Source organism: Lycium ferocissimum, chromosome 12, assembly GCF_029784015.1.
Source record: "Lycium ferocissimum isolate CSIRO_LF1 chromosome 12, AGI_CSIRO_Lferr_CH_V1, whole genome shotgun sequence".
NCBI lineage: Eukaryota > Viridiplantae > Streptophyta > Magnoliopsida > Solanales > Solanaceae > Lycium > Lycium ferocissimum.
In genome coordinates this window covers 27,732,666-27,756,333 of record NC_081353.1, presented here as the reverse complement: position 1 = coordinate 27,756,333, position 23,668 = coordinate 27,732,666, and the positions used below count along the sequence as shown (strand labels likewise).

Sequence of the window (23,668 nt, the reverse complement as noted above, 5' to 3'; positions counted from 1 at the left end):
ATTCATGACTCATAGTCTAGCTGAGATCAATATATGGAATCTCGAAATCGACTCTTGCTATATTAGGATTAATTTCACTCTCATGCTCAATAATTTTTTTTTTTTTCAAAGACAAATTAAGGGTTCTCAACTAGAGGTTTTCTATATCTCAGTTTACCACAAAAACAAAATGCAGAGAGCTTCAAAAAAACTCTCTTTTCTTTCTTTCATGGGGGCGAGGTTTTTGGTTAAAAGGCAAACCAGAAAAAACATTGTAATTGCGTTCTCCGTACAATAATTTGTAGAAACATTTTCTCTGAAAAACAAGTTTCTCAAAAATAAGGAAAATGACTTCCATAGTAAAATTAGGAAAAACAAATTCCGTAATGACATTTCACATTGATTACCTCTTCTCCACCCAGAGCCTCCATTCCGACTGCCCCTACCCCACCCCAGTCTTCATAGTGTTTGTCTAAATTATACATAAATGCTTCTGGGACTATTTTTTGCTTACTTACCAAACGTAAAAAAATAAATAAGAAATCCGCTTATTTTCCGGAAAAAACATTTTCTAAGAAAAGATTTTCCATCAAACCAAACACACCCTTAAACTCGCCAATTAGGCATATCATCTAAAATCTTTGAGAATTGTTAAAATGCCACCTTATATTATACCCATTCTTGAACAAAAGAAACTTACAACAGTATTTTCTCGGTTGACATTAGGGTCATGTTTCCTCAACAAATGTGACTTCTATCCCGTACCTTAAGAAAAATGTTTTTTCCGTTTCCTAAAAGTTCTATACTGAATCAGATAAACAAATAGAAAATAGTAAAAGAGTTGAAACAGCTTGATGTTGATAAGCCAACGAATGTAGCATTTCTGCAGTAAATAGAAAATTTCCCTTCATTGGTCATGTCTGTATTTATGTTGCTATGGTGATATTTTCATCTTCTAAACTGTCTCCCTCAACATTGGCATGTTCATCTGAATCGTCTTCCTCCACTTTCACGTGTTCGTCTGAATCACTCGAAGGCTGATAAACTGAGTCTGTCACCATGTCGATCTTTTGATTTTCAAAATTGTCTTCTTCAACTTTCGTTTCTGTGTAATCTTTTGGAAGTTTATTACAGTAAATGGTATGCCACACTGGCCTTTCTTCATGAAAGAGCCTGCATACAACAATTAACAATCAGAGCAAATGCTGACGACCAGAATACACACGAAAAAGTGTTAATGTGCTTATACGGAGAACAAGCTATAAATATCAAGTAAAACCACACACTTAAATGATTGCATAGCAAAAATACTAATATGCGAAAACATATAAGTGGTTGTTAACTGTTCAACAGAGTTACCAGTGAATTCCTTCTTAATTTTTTTTTATTTTTTTTTTTTAAATGTAAGAAGGAAGATTGAAGATGTAGTTTTGAAGAAATAGCATAATGCATCAGACTGACGAGAGAACTTTATTTATATTCCAATATATACAGATCTTGGGTATGAAAATATCAACAGAATGGCCATGTCATCATCATTGGATATTAATTTTTAATTGGACCATCTAGACGGTAAAACTTATCCACATCGGGTTATTAATTTTTAATTGGACCATCTAGACGGTAAAACTTATCCACATCCGGTGTTTGCACCAGTCTAATGAATACATGACACACGTCTTCACATACATTATTATCACTAACCCACAATTAATTAACATATATTCTCACCTTAATTTATCACGGTAAACTAGTAGTATAATTTTAGGTTAACACCGGGTGGGGGTATGTTTGTACCCCTATATACATTGCACAACCAAGCATCAAACCCTACAAGTGTAGATTATCTCACAATAAGTTGGCCATCTGACTGCCAGAAAATCAAGGCAACTAAGATTGGAGAAAAAAAAAAAACTATCTTATTCCCACAAAATCACGACATGATTAAAGGGGTCGTCTGCTAATTTTTGACTGAGACCTGTAATAAGCATGTGCTTTCAGGTTATGGTACTTCTTGATGAATGCTTTCGGTCAGCAGTTTACACTAACATAAAAAACAACTGGATTTCCACTTCCTACCTAGAGATGTCTCAGATTTCTCAATACCTCGGCAGCAGTTACTAATGAAAGCAAGTATTGAAACAGATATAAGCAGCTACCAGAAATAATGTCAGCCCAAAAGAGAAAGCATGACCTAGTTCCATTTCTCAGCAGCATAATAGAGAAGAATTGAACAAGAAATCAAGAGGAATAACTTTAGAAAAAAAATCAAGCGCAGTAACTTACGGGTGCTTACAGAGGGTTGGGCAGTGTACGGTGAGCGCGTACTTGCAGGTGGATAATTCAGTTATAGAGCTTATCATAGCTCTAGGTTCTGAGCAAACAAATCTCACCTGGAATTGAGTCCATGAGAAATACAGAATTCTTGGATAGAAAAGACAAATAGCAAAAAGCAAAAGAATAGCTTCATACCTCTGTTTGTCGTGGCTCATTCGTTAAATCACATATGGTTCCATTTGTATAGATATGAGCATGATACCTACAGAAGTCAAAAGAGTTGGAGCAATTGATTGTTGTGAAGAACAAAATAAAAAAAATCAATCCATCCACGCATCAGGCAATGTGCTTCAAGTTCAAGAAAGACTTTACAAGAACTTCATAAATTGAATAAATGTTGATAATAGTTATTTTCTGTAGCCAAGTACTTATGTGAAACTTGAAACTGAGGAGCTTTTGCTTTTAATGGTAGTCAGCAGACTTACTATGTAGCCAAGGTGTATGATAGAAGCTCTTTCTAAGCCAGTTAGTAACTCACAGTTTGGTATCCATACCTTTGTGATGCATCTTTCGAACGGGGATCCTTTAGTACTGAATTATCTGAGCGATTCTGATGATAAGCTGCGGTAGCCTCGGCATCATAATAACCCAAGATAAATTCTTGAACCAACTGAAAACATATCACAAATATAATCTTTTGATCAAAGACTACATTTTTTTTTTTCAGGTAAATAATTGATCCATAATAAATATACTCCCCATACTATGTCATTTTTGTAACGAAGTGTCATCAAAGGTAAAGTGAGAATGCTGGAATTAAAAAAAAATACCAAATATAGAAAGAGGCATTTTTTTCAAACAGATTAAAAATAAAAGTAAGATTGTAAGACACATATGTTAAGACGGAAAGCGTAAGAAATATTATGCACATAACAATAGTATGCATGTATGATGAACTTAAGAAATGCAATTGCATAATAATACATCCATCCTTCCATATGTAGACCTATTTTTTTTGAATAAACATGTTTGTGCTACCTTTTATTTTGGTGGACCCAAATATGAAATCTACACTTAAATGAGAAATCCACCAAGTTCAAACTGTCAAATCGGTATTTACTACTATATCATAATATTTTGATTTTGATATGACATCTCTATACTCATCACATCTTTCAACTTTTATCTTTTCAATTACACCATTAAGCAAAATGCAAAATTACAATACAAATCTGCATCCAGAGGATGTATAAAAGATATGACAGAACAAACAGTTTAATTCCGTTTGCATATTTACAGCAATCCTGTTTGAAATGGACTTGCGGGCAATCCTTAAAGTCCAGTAACCATCTGTCTTTTATAGATGTAATAAGCAAAAAACCACAAGAACAAGAAAATTTCAGAACATGTAAGAAGTAAACTTTTCGTTTTTTTCCTTCCTCCATTTCCAGCTCAGAAAATGTTGCCTCAAAGATTCTGGCATCACCCACTGGGCCTGGATATAGTAAGAAATCTATACCAGATCTCCTTGGGTATTTCAAATTTAAATATAATAGCTCATTCAACTTCAACACCATGAAAGTCAACATGATTCACACAAAATGGAACGGGGGAATGGGATGGCCTAGTGGTCGAGAGACGGGAGTAACAACCTAGAGATCCTAGGTTCAAATCCCAAAGCAGAATTGTTATCCAATGTTGGCATTTGACCCTTAGAATTTTCTGAAACGAACTCACCACCAATCACATTACAGGAGCTTTAGCAAAAGGCAACAAGGAGTCAGCCTATTAAAATTAGGTGGAAAAATGCCTGAAGAAGACATACTAAAAAGTGAAGTTAAGCATACCTTCTCATCCTCCAAATGAACTTGCCTCAACTTGTTCTCGTAGCAGAATTCATATGACCACCACCCTTCTTGCTGTAGAAAAGTTTGATAATACAAGATAACAGATACACAAAATTAGACTACCTCTTTCCCAACGCATCAGCTAGAGGGTACCGAAAAAACGTAAAGTTGAACAAAATTTTCATTAGTTATGTACTTAGAAGGTCTGAAGATATTTAACTTATCTAAATCAGGTGGAAGGGAGGAACTAGATGGATTCTCACCCTGACAAGACATCGATCCTTCAGTACTTCAAGTAGTTCATCTGGTGTCCTCCACTTGATGCGTTTCTCAGTGTCCACAACCAAACTGCTTATATTGGTTGTCACTGGTTTACCAATCTTCGGTTTATCGACTTTTGGCAAATAACAGAGAAATTTCTCCCCATTTTTGTTGGGCATAAGAATAGTTTCCTGGTCATCATCCTGCAAAACAGAGAGCATCAGTACATCAGATTTGGGACAAATAATACATGCAAATTTACCCTCCATCTCATCATTATTCGCTCACAATATCAGGTCAAATTTCTGTATTCACTTCCCTTCAACCAATAGGTTGCATAGAAAATTAATGAAAATATCAGTTGCACTTTTCCCTCAGGCACCAAAGAATCCTAAAATATTCTCAAAGTTATCCCACAGTTCATAAACCTCAAGTTACCAGGGTCACCACTGAAGGATCCTAAGGGTGACAGTACACTTCTTCGCTACATTGATCAAAAGAGGCTATTCGACATGATTCCATAGTAATCCCTTATACGTATAACATAGATTTAAATTCTTAATTGTAGTTGCAAGAACAGTAGAATCTAAAAGTATTCATGTGTTTTTCACGCTAGTACTGAGTTTCAGATGATAGGTATGGGTAGTCTGGATGCATAGTATAGCAATAACAATTTGTGATTTGGGTCGACACCCTCTCTGGCTCAATTAACACAATAGTTTCAGCAAATAGCATACACCATGGGACCTCATCTTGTATTATGTTGGTCAGCTCATCCATAACAAGGGGTAAACATATAGGGGCTCAATGCCGATCCCTGGTGTGGACCCATTGTCATGGCTTATGGGAGTAAGAGTGAAGCAGAAAACAAAAACTAGAAACTTGAAATAACTTGTCACAAATCATAACCCTCTAACTTGCAAAATATATGCCCAGAAAAATAGCAGGAAACCACAGAAGTATAGACACGGTTAAGTAGTACTTTTTTTTATCTAAGTAGAGGTGTACTTTCCAGTTTACATCCACTTCTAATTTTGAGATCCTTAGAATCTTTTTTATACTTAAAGAGCACCTTATATTTACAAGAATATAATGATTTTGAGGTGCATGATGTGCCTATGAATATGTCAAATAGCGATAGACATTACAAATAACTTACCGGATGGAAAGGTGCGTCTTCTGAATGAAACTCAACCGTATACTTTGGTTCTTTAGAACTTCGACTGAATGATGCGCCTGATAGAAACAGGAATGAACCACGAGAGTTAAAACCTAATAGTAGCAAATACTAATTCTTCTGGAAAGTATTCTATTTTGAGCAAGATGGAAACTTGTCAGCACTAGTGCAGTCAAGTGAGCAGAAAGGCTGTTGGCTTTCCTTTTTCATTCAAGAACAATAATTTAAGGGCATGAACTAGTTCTCCTAGCTACTTTTCTTGCTTCTTATTATGGCGGCTCTTTTCCGAGATGAGTGAGCTATTTTCAAATTGATTTTCTATGACTTCAGAAATTACATACTTCAACAACTGCACAAATAAGAGGTAACGACACATGTCCCCAAACGCACAGGTCGCATCAAGCTCCTGAAACTATGACTATTTTAAAGAAAATTGACATACATAGAGCTTGAGTATCCAACTTGAACTTCAATACAGAAATATCAAAAAGGTTATTGTGCACGAAACCTTCATTTTTCCAGGAATAGGTCTAGAACACAAAATTCCAAAACTTGTCAGAAGTTAATTTCAGGATAGTCAGTTCAAGCTAGTGAAGGCAAGCTTTGGCACAAAATAAGTTTCTCTTTTGGGTCACATATTGACGCGTGGAAACAACCTCTTTTTGGAAATGCAAGGGGAAGGCTCTGAACGGTATACAATACACCTACTCTTCCCCTACCCCCAACACTAGCAGGGGAGCACAGGGTAAGCCTACCTCCCTGTCCAGCTCAAGCTAATACTCCCAACTATTAGTTAAAGCTTCTAGTAGTAAATATTTAGCCCTCCATAGAGCATCAACCAGTTAAAGTTCCTTTTTTTTTTTCTTTTTTCGGGTGCAATTTTTCGGGTGCAATTCTATTAACCATTTCAGTAAAAATAATCATTCTAACACACAAAAAAAAAAAAAAAAAAAAAAACTAAACAGAAATGTTGTCTCATTATTTCCCTTTCCAATCATGCTCCATTAACAACATGCTTACAATTCTAATTATCCAATAATCTCTCTAAATTAAACAAATACTCCCTCCATCCCAATTTTTCTGATACTTTTTGCTTTTCGAGAGTCAATTTGACTAAACTTTGAAGCTAAATTAGATTAAATCAACTCAATATTTTAAGATTAAAATATATATATTTGAAAAATACATGAAAAGTACTACTATAAGTTTGCAACTTTTTCTCATATCAATTTGGTGAAAAAAAAAAATACTACCTTAAAATGTTAGTCAAAGTCCATGCAATTTGAACTCGGAAAATCAAAAGTATCACATAAATTGGGACAGAGGCAGTAATTAGATACAGAATTCAACAAGAACAAAAATAATTACAAGCTAAACTTGAAAATCCAATTTTTGCTACAATTATAATGGCATTTTTACTTTATTTTAATTTTCTCCTTCAGCATTGAGAAATAAAAAATAAATTTTTGAGATTTTGAGGGTACCTGTATGAGCAGATAATATCTGGGAAGAGGAAACGACGTCGTATAACACATTAATTGACAAAAATACAACAATCCAACAACATACGGATCTCATTTTTTGAAACCCTAATTGTGGTGTAGATTAGGATACAGTGGTCTGCGAAACAGAGAATCGCTCATAGGACTGAATAGTAATAGTTGGTTTTGACAGATGAATGTTGCCTTGTTAAACAACTTCCTAATTGAGTAAAAGTAATTTTTATCTGAATTCAATATTATTATTATTATAGTAGTATTTTTCCTTACTTATTTTTAAATTAAAAATTAGTTCTAATTGAAATGTCTTAATTTGACTAGGCGGAAAGTTTAAGAAATAAAGAATTACTTTTGAAAATTATGAACTAAACTAAGATGTGTATAATGTATTAAAATGTTATTTGAATCTTGTGGTTATAAACTTGGTAGTGTATGATGTGTTTGAATGAAAAAGCCACTCTTTCTGATCAAATAAAAAAGGAAAGTAAGACATCTAAATTGGGACGGAAGGAATATATATTTGGATATGTCAACTTTTTATAATTTTAAGTAAGAAAAATATGGTAATCAAATTAAAAAATGCCTTTCAAAGATTAGTATGGTGTCATATAAAATAAAAACAACGAGATTAGAATTTTTTGGTAACAACTGTGAAAGATTACCATTAAAAAAACAACCACAAAAACAAAGTAAAGAGCACCTAATTCCATAACCACCTTTGAGGGGTGTTATGAAAGTTAAGCCTCAAACAAGCAGGAAGAAATAGTTACATCTCAGACTAAGTAAAAAATCCCTACAGCTATGTGTTCTCTTTGAAGAGCTAAATATAACTAATCTATCAGCAATTTCCCTCTTGATCTGTGCAATTACATCAGCTCCCTTTACATTTACTTTCTTGAATATCTTCCAATTTCGAGCCCTCCAAACATGGTAAATCATAGCTCCATAAACTGCTGCTATCACCTCTTTTTGGAACTGCTTCCACATTTTGCCCTTGATGTTCATCAGCACTCTCTTAACAGTACCTGTAATAAACTGAACACCAGTCCATTGCTCAAGGCCCCTCTTTACCTCCTTGGTCCAAGCACATTTTTCAAATAAGTGGTCTGCTGATTCTTGCCTCTGTTGATCACATAAACAACAAGATGCATCATCTGTAGGTATATCCATCTTCATCATTCTATCCTTTGTGAGTAGTCTGTTTTGTGCAGCTGACCACATAATAAATCTATGCTTCGACTGAGCCACTGAACTCCAAAGAAGCTCAGCAATATTCAGTCTACGTTGGTGCCCCATTAAATCCATGTAGCTTCTAGTGATAGAATAATCACCTTTGTGAGTGAGACTATACTTATCATGCACATACCATTTTTTCATGCTTTCTTTCATAGAGTTTATCTTCCGCCAGTACCAACTGCTATCTTGAGGACCTTTATGGGTCCAAATATCCTCCGGTGCTTTCATATAGATTCCATGAACCCATTTTACCCACAAGGATTCCTTATTTACTATTAATTGCCAGAACAACTTGCCAACCGAGGCAATGTTCCAGGTTCTACAACCTTTGATGTTCAGTCCACCTAGTTTCTTTGGATAACAAACTCTATCCCAAGCTACTAGTGAAACCTTCCTCTTAATCTCTGTTGTCCCCCACAAATATTCCCTGCACTTCCTATCCACCTCCTTCAGGATGCTTTGAGGCAATATAAAGACTGCCCCCCAAAACTGTGTATTGAGAAGAAAATTGCATTTATCACTTGCAACCTACCAGCATAAGAGAGCTTTTTGGAGTAAGTCAAAGTGATTCTGTTAGTAATCTTATCCACTAGCTGCTTACACTCCAGTTTACTCCACTTCTTGGAGGATAAAGGCAAACCAAAAAATATAATTGGAAATTCACCAACTGAGAATCCAGTCCGGGCTAGAAGTTGATCCCTAACTTCATCAGATACTCCAGCTAGAAAAATGTTGGACTTATCCATATTAGCCTTCAGTCCTGTGGCATCACTAAAATTCTTCAATGCCTCCATCACCCTGTTAACTGAACTTACTGTACCCTTACAAAAGATCATTAAATCATCAGCAAATATAAGATGAGTCAGATTCAAAGATTTGCACATAGGGTGATACTTAAAGTCAGATTGGCAACTCATGGTCTTGAGTGTTCTTGACAAGTATTCCATCACTAGCACAAATAAGAGGGGTGATATTGGGTCACCTTGCCTCAATCCTCTTCTACCTTCAAAATATCCATGACTTTCTCCATTTACCCTTATTAAGAACTTGGCAGTGGTTACACATGTCATAACCAACTTGATAAACTTCCTTGGAAATCCAAAACCTTGCAGTACTTCCTCCAGAAACTCCCAACTGACCATATCATATGCTTTCCTAAGATCTATCTTCATTAAGCATTTTGAGGAAGTCTTTCTATTGTAATGTCTTTCATGGCAAATCAAACAATGTGAATCATAGACCTACCCTGGACAAAAGCAGCTTGATTTTCAGCTACTAAATGATTTATAGCAACCTTCAATCTAGTGCAGATCAGCTTTGATATACACTTATACAATACATTGCAACATGAAATTGGCCTATACTGACTTGCTTGTTCTGGACTGTTCACTTTTGGTATTAGAGCTATAATAGTAGAGTTAATCTGCTTCAGCAACTTCCCATTCTGAAAAAAGTCCAATACAGTTCTTGTAATGTCCTCCCCTACAATCTCCCATGAAGCTTTGAAAAAATCACTTCCATAGCCATCAGGCCCAGGACTCTTAGTGCTATCAATCTTGAAAATAGCATATTTTACATCTTCACTGGTAAATGGTCTTACTAGGTCAACCTGCTGATCAGTGGAGAGAATTGCACCATTTTGAATCAAACAACTAACAGCTTTAACTCGAGATTGTGCTTTCCTGCCCAACAGCTCTTTGTAGTAGTCAACAAACACTGTTGCAATATCATTTGGGTCATACTGCCAATCACCTCGAGCATTCTTTATTTGAGTAGTAGCTTATTGCAATCTTCTTTGTTTAATCACTGAGTGAAAGTACTTGGTGTTGTCATCCCCCAACCTTATCCAGGTCACTTTACTCTTTTGTTGCAAATACATTTCAGCTAAGTAGGATGATTTCCTAAATTGTTGGTACTTGGTGGCTTCATCTTGCTGGAATTCTAAGCTCAAAGGATCAGTCTGCAATTTCCTCTGAGACTCCTGAAGTGCAACTCTATCCTCCTGAGCTTCTGTCACAATGTTCCTAAAATGTTGAGAATTAAGCTTCTTCAGGCTCTTCTTTAACATCTTCAGTCTCTTCACAACTTGCAACATCTTACACCCTTCCACTCTTATCTTCCATCCAGTTTTCACTAAGTCTAAGAACTGTAGGTGTTGAGCCCAAACATTGCAGTACTTAAACTGCTTCTTGACCCTTGGTCGTTCATCAGCTAGAGATACTTTGGCTGGGCAGTGATCACTGATGCCCTCTGGTAAGAATCTGGCTGTACAAGAGGGCATAACATCCAACCATTCTTGGTTTATAAAGACCCAGTCAATTTTTGAGAATACCCTCTGATCAGTACCTTTATCATTCCAGGTGAATTTGTGCCCTAGGTCTGCCATTTCAATCAACTCACATTCCTTTACACAATTGTGAAAGTCCACTACTTCTGACCAAGTCACCAAACTCCCACCCATCCTATCCTCAGCCTTGAGCACTAAGTTGAAATCACCGAGAACCATCCATGGCTTAGTACAACCCCTCTGATGAAGCACCAAACTATCACATAAGTCCTTTCTCTCCTTTTTAGTGTTGTAAGCATGGACATAAGATAGGTGAAATGACAGTTGTAGAGGTATGTACTGTACCTCACAAGTAATAACCTGAGCAGACATAGATATGAGGACCACTGTATAGTAGTCTGGCCTCCATGTGATCCAAATTCTTCCATTGTAATGACAAAACAAATCAGTAATAAATGGCCATCCTTCAAACAAACTAGCACCTATTTGATCAATCTTATGAACTTTGATTTTTATTTCTAAAAAACCAACTAAACCAACTTGTTCTTCATTGCAAAGGAGTTTAGCCTCCTTTTGCTTATTTGGGGCATTAAGACCCCTCACCTTCCAACTTAGTAAATTAACCATCCCCAGATTGAGGAGTGGTCTTAGTATCTACATTCATATCACCATCTGTAGTTGGTTCAGACATATTCAAAGGCTGAAAGGTATTTGTGCTGCTCACCTGTTGAGTTTACGGCAGAGTCTTGTTTATGGGTGTGAAGCGCGCCACACTTATAAATAGGAGGCTGCGGGCATTTAGGAATGATTGACCTTCTTCTCCATCATAGATCATGCGAGATTACACCTTACCATTCCTCATGGGAGTCACCCAAATTACTTGTCCAGGAGCACCTTGAGGACAATATAACTTTTTTTGTTTTTTCCAGAGGAGGTGGAATACTAGGAAAAATAAATTTGATAAATACGTTTTCGAATTATTAAATACAAATTTTGCGAAAGTAAATCTCATAAGAAATTGAGAGTTCACTTGTAATATTATTCTGCAGGACTTGTTTTTGTTTCTTTACAACTTAAAAATATAAGACTTTTCAGATACGTTGTCAAATGTCAATAATGAAGCATACACATTGGATGTTATGTTATGACAATGAATGCCTTCAATCAAATTCTTCCTTGTGCTCCCCAAGTTGTACAACAACAAATCCCATGTAATCTCACGACTCATAAATGGGTCTAGAAAGGATAGCGTACAATGTACAGAAACATTATTTCTAGTTTCCTACCTTGAGAAGGTAAAGAGGCAATTTGTACTTGTTGACATGTCTTCAATTTTATTTATGTCAACTGGGCATTTTATTTATCTCCAAAATAAAAAATAGAGGATCTATTACAATTGTGTTGAGGGAATGCAAAATTACTTGCTCCTAATTCTTTAGTCTTTCCTGCAAGATAGCTAGTGTTATTTTTAGTACAAATGAGATAAATTAAATGCAATAAGTAAATACAAAATTTTGTATAAACTTTAAAATCCAATTTACTTAAAAAAAAAAATTAACGATCCTTTTTTCCAACTTATTCCTTATAGAAAACGGACTACAGAAATAAAGTCCTTTTCCCGCACAAAAATAGAAACTTTAATTACCAAGAAAAACAAATTCCTAGTAATAAAACTCTCCATATCACATTCGGACAAAGAGAAAAACAAACCTATAAATACCCCTTAAACCTCCACCAATTTCACATAAACCCTTCATAAACCCAATTCTTGATTTCTCTACAAAATAACACCATGAAAAACCAAAAAAAATCTTGTGAAGAACCAAAAGAAACGAAAAAAGACTACAGCACAGCAATTCTCGTTAGAAAAAAAGCACCTAATCGTCTCATAATTGATGAATCAATCAAAGACGAAAATTCCAGTGTTTTTCTCAACCCAATAACAATGGAAAAGCTACAACTTTTTTGTGGTGACACTGTTTTAATTAAAGGTAAAAGAAAAAGAGACACAGTTGGTATTGCATGTATTGATGAAACATGTGAAGAACCAAAAATACGTATGAACAAAGTTGTACGTAACAACTTACGTATACGTCTAGGTGACATTGCATCAATCCATCTTTGTGACAATATTCAGTATGGAAAAAGAATTCATCTACTTCCTATTGATGATACTGTTGAAGGTTTAACAGGTGATCTTTTTGAAGTTTATTTAAAACCTTATTTTCAAGATTGTTATCGTCCTTTAAGGAAAGGTGATATATTTAATGTACGAGGTGGTATGAGGTGTGTTGAGTTTAAGGTTATGGAAACTGACCCTCCTGAGTATTGTATTGTTGCTCCGGAAACTGAGATTTTCGTCGGTGATGAACCTGTTAAGAGGGAAGATGAAGATCAATTGAATTCGATTGGTTACGATGATGTTGGTGGATTTAGGAAACAAATGGCTCAAATTAGGGAGTTGGTTGAGTTGCCTTTAAGGCATCCACAACTTTTTAAGTGCATTGGTGTGAAACCACCTAAAGGAATTCTTTTATATGGACCTCCTGGCTCAGGAAAAACAACGATAGCCCGAGCTGTTGCAAATGAAACTGGTGCGTTTTTCTTGGTTATTAATGGACCTGAGATCATGTCTAAGATGGCTGGTGAAAGCGAGGGTAATTTGAGGAAAGTGTTCAAGGAAGCTGAGAAGAATGCACCGTCTATGATCTTCATCGATGAGATTGATTCCATCGCGCCTAACAGGGAAAAGACACACGGGGAGGTGGAAAGAAGGATTGTTTCTCAGCTACTGACGTTGATGGATGGGCTTAAATCGCGTGCACATGTTATCATTATAGGTGCAAGGAATAGGCCTAATACGATCGATCCTGCATTGAGGAGGTTTGGGAGATTCGATAGGGAAATTGACATTGGCGTCCCTGATGAGGTTGGACGACTTGAGATTCTTCGTGTCCACTCGAAGAACATGAAGCTTGGAGAGGATGTTGATTTGGAAAGCGTTGCAAGGGACACACACGGTCATGTTGGTGCTGATTTAGCTGCGTTGACTACTGAGGCCGCGCTTCAATGCATTAGGGAAAAGATGGCTGTGATTGACTTGGAAGACGAAACTATCGATGCTGAGGTACTGAATTCCATGGCGGTTGGTAACGAACATTTTAAGGCTGCTTTAGGCAATAGCAACCCTTGTTCTCTTCGCGAGACAGTTGTTGAAGTTCCAAATGTTTCGTGGGATGATATTGGAGGGCTCGAGACTGTCAAACGCGAGCTTCAAGAGACGGTTCAGTATCCTGTGGAACATCCTGAATTGTTTGAGAAATATGGCATGTCCCCATCAAAGGGTGTCCTGTTTCATGGCCCGCCCGGATGTGGGAAAACTCTGCTGGCTAAGGCGATCGCGAACGAATGCCAAGCAAACTTCATCAGTGTCAAAGGTCCTGAATTGCTCACAATGTATTTTGGAGAAAGTGAAGCTAATGTTAGGGAGCTTTTCGAAAAGGCACGCCAATCAGCGCCCTGCATTCTGTTTTTCGACGAATTAGACTCGATTGCTGTTAAGAGAGGGAATTCCAGAGGGGATGCTGGTGGTGCTGCTGATAGAGTTTTAAATCAGCTCCTGACCGAAATGGACGGAATGACAGCCAAAAAAACCGTTTTCGTTATAGGTGCAACCAATAGGCCAGACATAATTGATCCTGCACTACTAAGGCCTGGGCGTCTTGACCAATTGATATACATTCCTCTCCCTGATGAAGAATCAAGATACCAAATTTTCCGCGCATCTTTAAGAAAATCGCCTGTTTCAAGCAAAGTAGATTTTAGACTCCTAGCCAAGATGACTGAAGGGTTTAGTGGGGCAGACATTACTGAAATATGTCAACGCGCTTGCAAAAACGCGGTGAGGGAAGATATAGAAAGGGACATTGAGAGGGAGAAGAGGCGAACGGAGAATCCTGATATGATGGAAGAAGATATGAAAGAAGAGGTTGCAGAAATTAAAGTTGCACACTTTGAGGAATCTATGAAGTATGCTAGAAGAAGTGTTAGTGATTTTGATATTTTGAAGTACCTTGATTTTGCTCAGTCTTTACAGCAGTCAAGAGGCTTTGGTAAAGATTTCAAATTCTCAAATTACAACAACAATGCTATGGAAGGATTAGCTGCTAAGAAAAATCCTTTTGAGAATTGTGCTGGAGTTGAAGATTGTGATGATGCTGAGTTATATGATTAGGATCTTATAGTTTCTTTTTACTGAATTTTTTGTTGTTTTCTCTGTTCAAGATTGCATTTATTCCTTGCTTTATATAGTTGATTGCTCTTTTGTAGTCTTTTTGTTTCAGTTCAATGAGTAACTGGTAAAAATATTTCAGCCTTTTGTGTCTTGGTGTTAGCAGATTACACTTTTTTATAATCATAGTAACATTAGTAATAATTCAGAGAGAACTTGTGAGAATAAATTTGACAACTTTACTTTGTAAACAGTAATATTAGAAAAAAGTAACAACTTCTTTTCAGTTGATGTTCTAATACTCAATTTCTTTAACCATAAAGTTGAAACTGACTCCAATAACAGCTAGTGATTTTGTTTTTCTATCATGTCTCAGTAAATAAATAAAAAGAGAAAGGGCATCATGTTAGGTAAAAACTCTGTCCATTTGATGCTATATGTTCAATTGTACATGGAGTTAAAAGAGAAGTGTCTATATCAACATACAATAAGTCAAACGATTACCTCTTGATTCCAAACTAACTGGTATCAATTACTCCCTCCGGATAAAAAATAGCGTCCACTTAGCCTTTTTTTCTAGGTAAAAAAGAGTGTTCACTTATCAAATCAAGAAAGAATTAACATTATTTTTTCAGATTTGCCCCTAGTAAGTGCTATGTGATCAAATCCAATAACTATTTAATTAAGAACAGTTTAGTCAAATTACCTATTTTTTTTTAGAAGTTAGCCTTTTCTTAAAGAGTGTACAAATTGCTAAATGGACACTCTTTTTTATCCAGAGGGAATATCTTAATACTCATTTTATTCTGTTCAGGTTAAAGTGAAGTAGAATGAAATTAGACAAATGTTCTTGCTAGTAGTAATAGTCCATTAACATGACATCAGAAGCTTCAGTTACCACTTTATGACTCAAAAAGGGGGAAAGAAAAATATGCATTAATTGATATCATTAATATTTATTGAGGCTGCTTTTAATTGAGATGAGTGTAGGGTCAGTTTCAGGTTTGGTTTTGAAGCATTAATTGGAATAAATATAAAAATTCAAAGAAATTGAGCAAGTATCATTATCAACACAAATTAAAGGGGGAAAAAAGAGGAGGACATTATGCAAAAGAAACCAAGACGCTTCTAAAGTTGACCATCTTTTCTTCTATCTAAACTGATCTTTCCTGATCATTACTTGTAGCTAATTAACACATGTTAGTTGAGTCAAATTGTTTTTAATTGACTAAATAAACGTGCAATATTCAATCCAAAAAGAAAAAGAGTTTCAATGGTGCTTGATTTGCCAACTCTATGTCGTCTCCTACACGAAATTGAATAATTTAACATATTATCTTAAGGGTTAACACCTGTGATTTAAAAGGCTGTTTTGGGGCACTGGCAAAACACAGCGAGACTTTCGTGTGGGGGCAGGTTACGTTCGAAACTTACATCTTAAGTGTCCAAAACACGTCTAACTTTCAGACGGCTTCTTACGAATTATGTGTCAAATGCCTTAATTAATACCGTTGTCCCTCGTAATTTTTTAAGAAATGAATGATGCTTAATAGTTTTTTCATCTATAGAAATAAGAAGATTGAGAGTAATTAAAATTACAAGCTGCAGTATTACATATTTACTATTTAAGAACATCGTAAGGGTGTCGAGACTTTCGTATGGGGCTTAGTTCTGTGAAACTTACATCTTAAGTGTCCGACTGTACGTCCTAAACACGTCTAACGCTCAAGGCTCGCCTAACGGTTCTTACACGAATTATGTGTTAAATGCCTTAATTAATACCGTTGTCCCTCGTAATTTTTTAAGAAATGAATGATGCTTAACAGTTTTTTCATCTATAGAAATAAGAAGATTGAGAGTAATTAAAATGACAAGCTGCAATATTACATATTTACTATTTAAGAACATCGTGAGGGTGAATATCACTTAACATTTCTTTTAAAAATACATAGCCGAATTTTACATCTTCAGTTCTTCACTTGTCATTGGTCATCATGTTGTTGTCCTATGTCTCAAAATTATCATATTTTATTATGACTTAATTATGTTGTATGTTAATTAAGGTAACAATGCTACCAAAATTGATCCACCTTTTTAAAATCTTACAAAAAATGACCCACTCACTCTCTCTCTCTCTCTCTCTCTCTCTCTCTCCAATTATTCTATTTTTTTCTTTCATCGAATATGATCTACTACTCTTATTTCTTACTCGACCATTAACTTCTTAAATTGTGGGAATATGAGAATCTCTTTCGTTGAATTGAAAGAATTTTCTATTGAATGGAAGATGATTTTACATCAACAAGTAAAGGAAAAAAGAAATTATTAAGTACTTACTTTTGATACTAATTCAAATTGCGTTGCTGTGTCAGAAGAAGGATAGCTATACTGATTCAGTATACTCTAAAGACGCCCTCGGTACAATATTGACAATCCCTCTCTCTCTCTCTCTCTCAATCACCGAAAAAATCCACTCAGATCTGGTGGTGGTGAGCGAGGTGATATGGCTGGTGGTTTCCGTCGGAACTCCGGGGGGATCTCTTCGAGGGAGTGCTAGAGATGAACGGAAAGGGGGAAAGTCTATTGCTGCTCGTCAAAGAGGCAGCGAGCTCATTGGAGCCTGGAAGATCCTTCGTTGTTGCTGCTCCGTCGTTGATGGTGTTGGAGTTAGTTTTTGTATATAGTGTATAATATTGTATATGAGTGTATGCACACCTCTTATACACTATTATACATTTTTATACACCTATATAAATAATGTATCTATCTTGTATAAAAGTGTAATTTTTATTCAAAACCAGTCTAGATCTATATTTATACCCACTTATACAATATTGTATAATTGTGTATAAATGTGTATAAGTGCGTATTTTCGTGTATAATATTGTATAATTATATTTTTTGGTGTATATACCTACACATTATAAACTTTCAATACACCTATATACATAATGTACTTATTTTTTTGTATATAAGTGTATAACATTGTATAAAAGTGTTTTTGGGCTACATTTTTGCAATATAAGTTTTGGGCTATATTTTTGCAATGTAAGTCAGCGAAGTGTACTTTTCTGAAATTTCCCATTTATTATTTTGCTATTTGAAAGTAATTTTATTTTTATTCATGAAGGAGTGACGTTTTTATTATAATATTGATAAAGTTTATTGTTTGTTTTCTTCCAGGGAGGTAATTGCATAGTATGATGGAGTAGTAATATATTTTCAGTAATTGTGATTCTTTTATTGTTTGAAAGTTAAGATGTTAGAGTTGATTTGCATCTCATATTAGCTTTTATCTCATTCATTATTTATAACTATAAATCATATCATAAGCTTTGTTTTCGATGAGTTTCTTTAATCATCTTGTTAAGTTTTTTTTTTTTTTTAATTTATTTTTTTTTTTTTTTTATGACATGGAACCCACATCCGCTACCCTTCAGCCGCGCAGTGTAGGCAGAAATTAAACCCACTCGCGCTGATAGCTCACAAACCACACAGGAGAGATAACCCGCACTAGGCAAGCCCTGTTTACTACATTATAAATTTAAAATTTAAAGATTTATGGGGCTTACACCTCATCCCCTGCTAAATAAAACGCTCCGCCTCACGCCCTGCCTTTTAAAACACCGGTTAATACCACTTTTGGTCCCTCGGTTATTGATAAATTTTAATTTTAATTCTTGTGTCAACTAATTGAGTACATTTGACCTCCAATTAATTGAAAATGTGTATTTAATCCCTTTACTTGTGAATATTCACAAATTTACCATGATTATCAAGTGTTTCACCACTTAATTAATCATGTAATTATTTTAAGCTTGTAATATCACTTCATATTCGACACTAATATAGTTCTAAAAATATTCCAAATATAGTATTTTTTTCTATCTAAAGGTCCAAAACACACATTTCAATTAATTGAAGGTTAAATATATTTTGTCGAATATGACTAAAATTAGAATTTATTGGATCAAAAGGGCCATTATCCATATTTTTAGTGTTTCTTATACTCTTAGGGGTTGTTTGGTACGATAGTGAGAGATATTCCATGAGACTGGTTAGCCCACCTACTATATGGGATAACTAATTCCATCATTTTAGTGTAAAGGTTATCCTGACATTAGCTAATACCTCAAACCAAATATGAAATAAAGTTAAACTCAAAGCTTATCCCGAAATTATTATTTTTATCCCATGTACCAACAAACCTTAGGGGTCGTTTGGCATGATGGATAAGCAAGAATAGTACTGGGATAAAAATTTAATCTCGCATTATCCCGTTTGGTTTGGGATAAAATCGCGGGATAACTATTGCCCAACCAAATGAGCCTCCTAAAATTATAAGGAAATAAGTTATCTCCGGGATTGTAGTGTTTTTTTTATCCTTTACATAAAGTGCGGGATAACAATTCGACCATAGGATAAAAGTCTCTTTTTATTTTTTAAAATTTTGGGATTAGTTATCGAGGAAAGATAACTTGTTTCTTACAAGGAAAACTTAACCAAATGAGCCCAACCACAAAGTTATAGTCTAAAATTATAAGGAAATAAATGTGCTACTCCCTCCTTCCCATTTTAAGTGTCTTCCTTTTTTTTCTGTCTGTCGCAAAAAGAGTAATACTGCTTTTTTATATTTAATAAGTTTTGACAAGTTTTAGATCACAAGATTTAAATGACTACACTCATCTTTAATATAAGACCATAAGATGTAAAAGTCTCTTTTTATTTTTTAAATTTTGTATTTAGTTAAATTAAGACACTTAAATTGAGACAGGAGTATATTCTTACAAGGAAAACTTAACAAACAAAAGAAAAGAAAGAAAAGAAAAATACCAACCACAAAGTTGAAGACTTCCACTTGGGGTTTTGGTGGAGGGGAAGTTGCCTTGCACGAGGTGGAAGTCAGGTTGACCACTTTAACCACGTATTAAAGTCCAATACTTACATTAAAGACAATTTTCCCTACAATTTTGTTGTCTTTTGAGGGGATTAACGGTTGGTAGGTAGTGAGTGGATCCCAACAGATTTGTGGGGAGTTTTGTTGCCCTTTTTTTTTTCCAACACGTGATGATGTCTTTCACTTTGTCAGTTTCATTTAGAGTTGGAGATAACGTGCACTTCCTTTTTAGAGGTCGAACATATTTCATACCCCACAGTACATCACTTCCTCTCTCCTCTTGGTTTCTCTCACCATAAACTTTTCCAGCCTGTCTTTAAATCGCCATATTTATGTGAAGTATTTATTTAGTTATTATTTTTTTTTTTTTGGAAAAATAAATACTTATATACCTTGTTTTTTTAAAACGTTTGATTAGGGATACTCTAGTAATTTTTTCGGTATACCGGTATTCAAGTTTTCCTTATTTTTTTATCAACCATAAGGTAAAAAACTTGTGCCTGCTTCACTTCGCTGCACTGCAACCTCATGAACTGTATTTCATTGCCTCAAATCAGGAGCTCTTGCTATAGCAAAACGAGAAGAAAGATCGTTTATACCAATGCTAACAAAATTCTTTTACACATATAGTAAAAATAAACTAAATTATATCTAGGTAACTTCATATATATATTTCATTTAAAAAAAAAAGTTTGATTTGGCATATTCTAGTAGTTCTTTTGGTATAACGGTATTCAAGTTTTCCTCATTTCTTTTCTGCAGATAATACATAAAAACTCTCCAAAGTATTAAAGTATCTTGCTCCTTTAAATGTCTGTAGTAAGACGCTCTCAAGCTTGTATAAAATCGAACGTAAACACAACGCCGACGCGATCTTGATGTCACATAAAATTTGAAGGGCCATGTCGTTGCCAAGTCAATGCTCAAGTCGGCGTTGTGTTTTCGTATGCTCAATTTTATACAAGCTGGTCTTCTTTTCTTGTCGCACACCAAAAATTGGAGGGGCATCTTCTTCTGGTTGAAGAAAGCTTTTTTATGTGTTATGCCTTTCTTTTATCGACGATACTAATGTGGATCGAGTTTTAATGAGTTCTAATACGCAACATCAAACAAACTTGCTCCAAGAAATGTGTTGTTGGAACTCGATTGGAACAAGTCCAAACGTCACACATTCATCACCTACTTACCGTTTAGGTGGCACCAATGAAATCCAACTAAAGTAAGGAACTTCTTGTCGCGATACCCCATTTCGGTGCGCTGCAGCCTCGTGAACTAAATTTCGTTGCCTTGGGTACTTGATTTAGGATCTCTTGTTATAGCCAAACAAGAGGAAAGATCGTTTACATCAATACTGACAAAAGTCTTTTACACGTATAATAAACATAAACTAAACTACATTATAATTGATTAACTTCTTTTTGACGGTAAACTTTGTGTATCAATTAATAAGAATTGAGTAATTTGTCAAAGAAGATGCTTCGCTGGCCTTCCCTTTTCTGTAGATTCCTTTCACTATTTCTCCTTAATTTTTCTATGTTGATTCTCTGTTATATATGACGACTTTTCCTTTCATTTTTTTTTTCTCTAACGCTAAAAAAGGAAAAGGTAACCTATTAGGAAGTTTCTTGACAGTTGCGTAAAGCTAAGATTCGTGGTAGATGTTTCTTTGTTATTGTAAAAATAATAGATATATTATACGTATTTGTACATTAAATTTATATCAATCAATTAGCTATGATCAATTAAATATATATAGTTTGGTATAATCGCAAGATTTTAGAAATGGACTTGCATTTTACGAAATTTTTTCGGACACGTACTAATTAATAACTTGCACGGAAATCATTACGAAAAAAGACGGTATAATAATTTGTAAACAAGATGCTTCAAATACCATCCTCTATATACTGTTGTAAGTTTTAAAATTGTGGGACAATCAGAGTTGCTAAATTTACAAGTTTAGTTTGAATAGTCAAAACAATTACGCCAACTAAATATTGCTACTCATATTTTCCTCTAGTTTTTCTTATAATATATATTATATGCATGTAACACTTGTATACTAGAATCGAGTTATTAAAGGGAAGGGAGCAAGATAAAATAGATGGAGCTCTATTCTTTCCTTATTTTCTTCTTCTTTTTGTTTCTTAAAAATACAATATAAGTAAAACATTATTCTTTTTTTTTTGGTGAATAAATAAGCATATTAAAGATTGGGAATTAAAAGTCATTACAATGCGGGATTGATCGAAAAGATTCAATCCCTAAATAGTCTTTGCAGAAAGTAAGATAAATAAAATCTGATGGTGCATTTTAAAAACAGTCAATGTGATTAGTCTCCTCCCTAAGTACTTGTCTACTTCCATGATGTGCAAGCTGATGAGCCACTGCATTTCCTTCACGGAACACATGGTTGATCATCGACTGGTTCATTGCCTCTATGAGGAACCTATAATCAGACTCATGCAAGATGGACAAACTTGTTTGGAACTGAAATGCAATTATTATTGTTATTTTTTTTAGAAAGACTACTTAGGTACTTGCGTTGTTACAATTATTATTGTTGTTACTAGTATTTTTGAGAAAGACTACAATGTCATAATATGTTGGATAATAAGATTTATACCTCGAATGATTATGGTGGAGCAAAAAGTTCTTCATTTTTAATTAAAGCTTTCGGATTGGAGTCTTGAAAATAGAGTCGTTCTTGGTGGGGAACGCCTAACCCTCAAATTAAGATTTTCCACGCGAATTAGTGGGTCCCCAAAATGAAATAACAAATTTCGAATTAGTAGCTCGCGAAAATAGATAGCTGAATCCACGTTAGGACCCCAAAATAGGTACCGAACACTAGGTGAAACGGTCGTTTATTTTATTTTATGTGGCTTAGTTTGGTTAGGAACAAGGCTTAAGAAGGTATAGAAATTTTGAACCATGTGATCTTAAGCAAAAAATGATTTTTTAATCTTGTGATCATATCAGGTAAGATATTGAAAAAAAGTTACTAATTCTAGAAAATAACATTTTCTTAACTAAAATTTTTAAAAAACAGACAATTAAATTGAAACAAAAGAATAATATTCATGTTTTGAAAATTAAAAGAAAAATACTTTTGATTCTTTTTTGGGGAAAAGGGTAGAAAATAAGAAGAAAAAGAATGAGAAGAGACAGACAGAGCTGCCTTCATCTGTACGCTCCGCAAACGTGCCCCAAATCATCTTTATCTAGGATTACACGGTTAGTGGGTCCCACAAGATTTATTTCACCAATCGGAACATAGAATATTATAATTATAAAATCTCTGTTTTATTTAAAAAAAAAAAAAAAAAAAAAATTTTTGGGATAATTTCAGAAAACAAGAAAACAAAATCAACATAATCTTTCTTTTTTTTTCCCTTCTCCTTATTTTTTTTTTCCGAAAAAAAAATCAGAGACAATCTAATTTGCATAAACTCCCGCACAATCTAGGATTACACGGTTAGTGGGTCCCACGTTTACTTGTCGGAACATAGAATATTATAATTATAAAATCTCTGTTTAAAAAAAAAAAAAAATCCAGAAAACAAGAAACAAAATCAACATAATCTTTCTTTTTCCCTTCTCCTTATTTTTTTTTTTCCGAAAAACAAATCAACACAATCTAAATTTTCCCTTTATTTGATAATTTGGAGTTGGAAAAAATACGTTGTGTTTGGTTGTAGTATAAATTTCATAAAAAGAAAATATATTGGTTGTTAAATGATTAAAAAGTGAAAAATAAAAAAGAAATTAAATAATAGAAATAAAAATTTTTGAAAAGAAAAGAAATTAAAATTTAAAAATAAATTAAATAATAAATAAAAAATAAAACAAATTAAAATAAAATTAAAAAGAAATAAAGTGAAAAGTTTTCGTAAAAAAGTGAAAAAATGTCGTAGGCCCTCGAGAATCCTTACTAAGTTTTGACAAGTATTAAACTCAATTTTCACTCGATCTAA

The 23,668-nt window shown here is 34.5% G+C and overlaps 2 protein-coding genes across 2 annotated transcripts; one reads left to right on the top strand and one right to left on the bottom strand.

Annotated features, from left to right (window-relative positions):
- Positions 1-741: 741 nt before the first annotated feature.
- Positions 742-7,241, bottom strand: LOC132039987 (protein OS-9 homolog). The gene is made up of 8 exons (XM_059430581.1): positions 7,026-7,241; positions 5,524-5,600; positions 4,367-4,567; positions 4,104-4,175; positions 2,811-2,926; positions 2,452-2,518; positions 2,266-2,372; positions 742-1,152 (listed from the first exon to the last, which is right to left on the bottom strand). The coding sequence occupies exons 1-8, from the start codon at positions 7,117-7,119 to the stop codon at positions 906-908; spliced, it is 981 nt and encodes a 326-aa protein (XP_059286564.1). The 5' UTR covers positions 7,120-7,241; the 3' UTR covers positions 742-905.
- A 5,095-nt stretch (positions 7,242-12,336) lies between these two features.
- Positions 12,337-14,921, top strand: LOC132040204 (cell division cycle protein 48 homolog). Its single transcript, XM_059430832.1, has one exon. It carries the CDS (start codon positions 12,356-12,358, stop codon positions 14,795-14,797), a length of 2,442 nt encoding a protein of 813 aa, XP_059286815.1. The 5' UTR covers positions 12,337-12,355; the 3' UTR covers positions 14,798-14,921.
- Positions 14,922-23,668: the final 8,747 nt, after the last annotated feature.